At 40.6% G+C, this 6,000-nt stretch overlaps 1 protein-coding gene across 5 annotated transcripts in view; it reads right to left on the bottom strand.

The window, feature by feature from the left end:
* Positions 1 to 3,714: 3,714 nt before the first annotated feature.
* Positions 3,715 to 6,000, bottom strand: part of tdrd1 (tudor domain containing 1) — a 135,969-nt gene continuing 133,683 nt past the window's right edge. For all 5 annotated transcript variants that reach the window (XM_041858274.2, XM_041858275.2, XM_041858276.2 and 2 more), the window contains exon 26: positions 3,715 to 4,012. In XM_041858274.2, the coding sequence (XP_041714208.2) occupies positions 3,950 to 4,012 (63 nt within the window). In that variant the 3' untranslated portion in view covers positions 3,715 to 3,949. The remainder of the gene's footprint in view (positions 4,013 to 6,000) is intronic.

Raw genomic sequence — 6,000 nt, 5'->3', positions numbered from 1 at the left:
AAAAAAGAATACACAAAAAAACAAAATACCGCAAAGTTTCCTAAGAGCTAGTCGCGAGGCCGCCATCTTTGTCGGCGCCAGGTGATGACGTATGTCTTTGAACATAAGACATTTTCCATCACCAATGTAACTTCTTGAAAACTGTTGTCTGCAGCATCAGTGGATAGAGGTATGTTCAAGAGATCTTCAATGATCTCACAAATGCAATCAAAAAAAGTTTATTATGTCTAACAATCTCCTTGTAAGTACAAATACCCTTCTACAGAAATCCCAGATTTGACATCTGTGGTGGTAAATCACAACCCCCGGGCCTGTTTCTACCTAACGCTACAACATATTATATAAATATACATCATTCACAGACAACCCCCACATAAAACTATTTCACGCCAACTTATAGAGTCCAATTAACATAACGACAGCCACTGGAGAACAACCCCCCTTCCCAAATTCTATCCCCCGAAATCAGTCCCTCACAAACCCTCTGTTTACAACCACAGGTGAAACCACCTTGTTATGTATTTGAATTACGCAATTGTATTACCACTGGACACACCCCCATCATAAATCAAGAAGTGTGCAATACAGTTTGACAGAAACCGCCATACATTAACTACTGTGGCAGCCATGGAAAGTGTTTTGCCCCACGCTTCAACATCCCATGGGCCCAGTTTCTTAAAACCTTTCTGATCGGATTTCGTAAATCGGATTGGATTCAATCTTAGAATTGGGTATTTCAAAATTGAAAATTTGATCATTCAATGTTGTAGTTGCGTTTTTCAAAACTACAAGGTAGTGATTAGGATAGTTTTGATGCCGAAAATCAGGAAAATCTTGATCGCACTGGAAAGGTGGATTCAGGGTGGATTTAGAAAGTTGAAAGCCACTAAAACCGAGAAATTTTAAATGTAACTAAAAACAGGGACTTTCTTACATCTGAAAACCAAAGCTTACTAATTTTATTAAAAGTTTTAGTTATGTTAAATTGACTGCAGTATGGGTATAGGTCAGTTTTTATATTGAGAAGTGTCAAATAAATGAATGTACTTACTTACCGTTTCTTCTACCAGCTGTGCTGTGCGGGCTACACAGAGAAGCAGCACAAGCTGGTACGGGAAACCGCTCGACTTACACAAAATGGAATATAACGTTGTGGATAAAGTTCGGAATGACACAATTGCATGTGTACAACATCTAAAGACCTACATCACTATACTGAGAGTGTGTTTCTAAAAAGACGTATTTGGGTGTTTTTGGATATGCTTTTTGGACGCCCGCACACTGCACAACGAGCAATGAGAAAAGTCTATCGCGGCTGTTTATCAAAAACAAGTGAAATCACCAAAAAAGTGTCTTCACCCTTTTATAACATGCCATTAACATAGAAAATACAGATTAGGCTGAAAAATAGTAACATTCTCCTTTAAAGGGCTTCAACTCATAAAATTAACATTGATAATTTGACAAAATATTAGATCTACAAGGAGCAAATGAGGGCCCAAATATCTAGCGAAGTTTTTTCATAAATAGGAAAATAAATATTGTTGTCTTCATCTTATATCAAGCACTAAAACACATTTCTAATCAGCATGTAGTCAGTGCCCTGGCTGTTTGGTTATCCATCAAGAAATCCACTCAAGTAAATGTTTTCATTTAATGTCACAAAGCCATTCCACATCCCAAACTGAACTTGAATTAAAACAAGTAAATGGGAAACCATCCCTCTTCAACAGATGGTGGAACACTGGCCGGTGTAGGCCATCATTGTAAATAAGAATTTGTTCTTAACTGACTTGCCTAGTTAAATAAAAAAAAATAAAAAAATGAGAAGGCACATAATCATGCAATGTTGCTGTGACTATGGTACCTAACATTGCTGATGCATTGGCCACAAAACAATAACATTTCCAAGATTGCTTACTTCTGTAAAGTAGAATAATAACAGTTTCTGATGAGAAAGTGCAAAATATGATTACATTTCAGTTAAACGATAGCTAAAACAATTAGATTAGCAATTTTAAACCAAAGTTTAAAACTAAGTCCTGATAAAGAGAGCATGTTCCAACATACAGTGGGGGAAAAAAAGTATTTAGTCAGCCACCAATTGTGCAAGTTCTAATAATAATAATAATATGCCATTTAGCAGACGCTTTTATCCAAAGCGACTTACATTTATTAATTTTTTTGTGTATGGGTGGTCCTGGGGATCGAACCCACTACCTTGGCGTTACAAGCGCCGTGCTCTACCAGCTGAGCTACAGAGGACCAAGTTCTCCCACTTAAAAAGATGAGAGAGGCCTTTAATTTTCATCATTTCATCATTTTTTTTCTCCAGAAAATCACATTGTAGGATTTTTAATGAATTTCTTTGCAAATTATGGTGGAAAATAAGTATTTGGTCACCTACAAACAAGCAAGATTTCTGGCTCTCACAGACCTGTAACTTCTTCTTTAAGAGGCTCCTCTGTCCTCCACTCGTTACCTGTATTAATGGCACCTGTTTGAACGTGTTATCAGTATAAAAGACACCTGTCCACAACCTCAAACAGTCACACTCCAAACTCCACTATGGCCAAGACCAAAGAGCTGTCAAAGGACACCAGAAACAAAATTGTAGACCTGCACCAGGCTGGGAAGACTGAATCTGCAATAGGTAAGCAGCTTGGTTTGAAGAAATCAACTGTGGGAGCAATTATTAGGAAATGGAAGACAAACAAGACCACTGATAATCTCCCTCGATCTGGGGCTCCACGCAAGATCACAAGAACGGTGAGCAAAAATCCCAGAACCACACGGGGGGACCTAGTGAATGACCTGCAGAGAGCTGGGACCAAAGTAACAAAGCCTACCATCAGTAACACACTACGCCGCCAGGGACTCAAATCCTGCAGTGCCAGACGTGTCCCCCTGCTTAAGCCAGTACATGTCCAGGCCCGTCTGAAGATTGCTAGAGTGCATTTGGATGATCCAGAAGAGGATTGGGAGAATGTCATATGGTCAGATGAAACCAAAATAGAACTTTTTGGTAAAAACTCAACTCGTCGTGTTTGGAGGACAAAGAATGCTGAGTTGCATCCAAAGAACACCATACCTACTGTGAAGCATGGGGGTGGAAACATCATGCTTTGGGGCAGTTTTTCTGCAAAGAGACCAGGACGACTGATCCGTGTAAAGGAAAGAATGAATGGGGCCATGTATCGTGAGATTTTGAGTGAAAACCTCCTTCCATCAGCAAGGGCATTGAAGATGAAACGTGGCTGGGTCTTTCAGCATGACAATGATCCCAAACACACCGCCCGGCAACGAAGAGTGGCTTCGTAAGAAGCATTTCAAGGTCCTGGAGTGGCCTAGCCAGTCTCCAGATCTCAACCCCATAGAAAATCTTTGGAGGGAGTTGAAAGTCTGTGTTGCCCAGCGACAGCCCCAAAACATCACTGCTCTAGAGGAGATCTGCATGGAGGAATGGGCCAAAATACCAGCAACAGTGTGTGAAAACCTTGTGAAGACTTACAGAAAACGTTTGACCTGTGTCATTGCCAACAAAGGGTATATAACAAAGTATTGAGAAACTTTTGTTATTGACCAAATACTTATTTTCCACCATAATTTGCAAATAAATTCATAAAAAGTCCTACAATGTGATTTTCTGGATATTTTTTCCTCATTTTGTCTGCCATAGTTGACGTGTACTTATGATGAAAATTACAGGCCTCTCTCATCTTTTTAAGTGGGAGAACTTGCACAATTGGTGGCTGACTAAATATTATTTTCCCCCACTGTATTACATCCATCATGTAAATACTTCACACAGCCAAGATGCAACATTCACGAAAAACCCTTGAGGGAACATCCCAACTGAACTGCAAAGCATAATCACTTAAACTGAATACCTACATGTACTCATTCGTATTCCTATAACATAGAGTTGTGCACTCGTTGTGTATGACAGTCACTTTGACCATCCACCAATTTGCTTCATGAGGAAGAGAATGTGCTCTTCCAGTTGGTCAATCTGTGAAAGAAAGGGGTTCAAAACATGTTGGTTCTACACTTTGGGCAGAAGATGGTCCTTAACACTAGAACCACCGGGCCTCGAGGCATACTGATTCAGGCCAATGTCTCACCCTTGGCGTGTCTATTTTAACAGTCTAATAAATTCATTTAATATACACCATCACAAAGAAACTCATTATCATTTCGTTTAGGGAGGTCTTAAGAAACATGAAACAAAGACTATGTATTTAAAAAGAGCAGAATAGCATATTTTAAGTTTTATGTAACTAGTCGGTGCTTAGTAGCCTAGGCTATATGCTGCCACGAGTGCTCATGTGTGTAACAGCGAATAACAGCGGTTATTCGACAAAAAAAGTGATATAGAGATAGAGCCCTTGAGTTGTTTGGCAAACGTAGGCTACATATATGTGTGTTTAATTAGTTTCGATATAGTTTAGGTGTAGTTTCGATGGGCCATTATGAGATGGGCAGCTAACTGTTCGGTGTCCTCGTAAAACTGCTTATAACACAAACTATTTGTGGTATCGAAATTCTCACAACATAAGTGTGTGAAATAGACTTATTTAGGAACAGTCAAGGACGGAGGTGGACAAAATGGCAGTGATCCACCTGTGGTAAATTCAATTGTTTGGACATGATTTGGAAAGGCACATACCCGTCTATATAAGGTCCCACAGTTGACAGTGCATGTCAGAGCAAAAACCAAGCCATGAGGTCGAAGGAATTGTCCGTAGAGCTCCGAGACAGGATTGTGTCGAGACACAGATCTGGGGAAGGTGGTCACTCTGACAGAGCTCCAGAGTTCCTCTGTGGAGATGGGAGAACCTTCCAGAAGGACAACCATCTCTGCAGCACTCCACCAATCAGGCCTTTATTGTAGAGTGGCCAGATGGAAGCCACACCTCAGTAAAAGGCACGTGACAGCCCACTTGGAGTTTGCCAAAAGGCACCTAAAGACTCTCAGACCATGAGAAACAAGATTCTCTGGTCTGATGAAACCAAGATTGAACTCTTTGGCCTGAATGCCAGGCATCACGTCTGAAGGAAACCTGGCAGCATCCCTACGGTGAAGCATGGTGGTGGCAGCATCATGGTGTGGGGATGTTTTTCAGCAGCAGGGACTGAGAGACTAGTCAAGATCGAGTGAAAGATGAACGGAACAAAGTACAAAGAGATCCTTGATGAAAACCTGCTCCAGAGCGCTCAGGACCTCAGACTGGGGCGAAGGTTCACCTTACAACAGGACAACGACCCTAAGCACACAGCCAAGACAAAGCAGGAGCGCTTCAGGACAAGTCTCTGAATGTCCTTGAGTGGCTCAGGCAGAGCCCGGACTTCAACCCGATCTAACATCTCTGGAGAGAACTGAAAATAGTTGTGCAGCGACGCTCCCCATCCAACCTGACCGAGCTTGAGAGGATCTGCAGAGAAGAATGGGAGAAACTCCCCAAATACAGGTGTGCCAAGCTTGTAGCGTCAAACCCAAGAAGACTCGAGGCTGTAATCGTTTCCAAAAGGTGCTTGAACAAAGTACTGAGTAAAGGTTCTGAATACTTATGTAAATGTGATATTTCAGTATTATTTTTTATTATTTTTTATTTGCAAAAATTTCTAAAAACCTGTTTTTTTCTTTGTCATTATGGGGTATTGTGTCTAGATTAATGAGGTATAAAAAAACAATTTAATCCAGTTTAGAATAAGGCTGTAACGTAACAAAATGTGGAAAAGGTTATTGCAATCTGAATAGTTTCCGAATGCACTGTATATACTGAACAAAAATATAAACGTAACATGTAAAGTGCTGGTCCCATGTTTCATGAGCTGAAATAAAAGATCACAGAAATGTTCCATACGCACAAAAAGCTCAGTTTGGCCTTGCGGCAAGCTCTAGGAAGAGTCTTGGTGGTTCCAAACTTCTTCTATTTAAGAATGATGGAGGCCACTGATCTTGGGGACCTTCAATGCTGCAGATATTTTTTGGTACCC

This window comes from Coregonus clupeaformis, chromosome 31 (genome assembly GCF_020615455.1).
Source record: "Coregonus clupeaformis isolate EN_2021a chromosome 31, ASM2061545v1, whole genome shotgun sequence".
In the NCBI taxonomy this organism is placed as follows: Eukaryota; Metazoa; Chordata; class Actinopteri; order Salmoniformes; family Salmonidae; genus Coregonus; species Coregonus clupeaformis.
The sequence above is the reverse complement of the archived record's forward strand: the minus strand, read 5'-3'. Positions and strand labels throughout refer to the sequence as shown.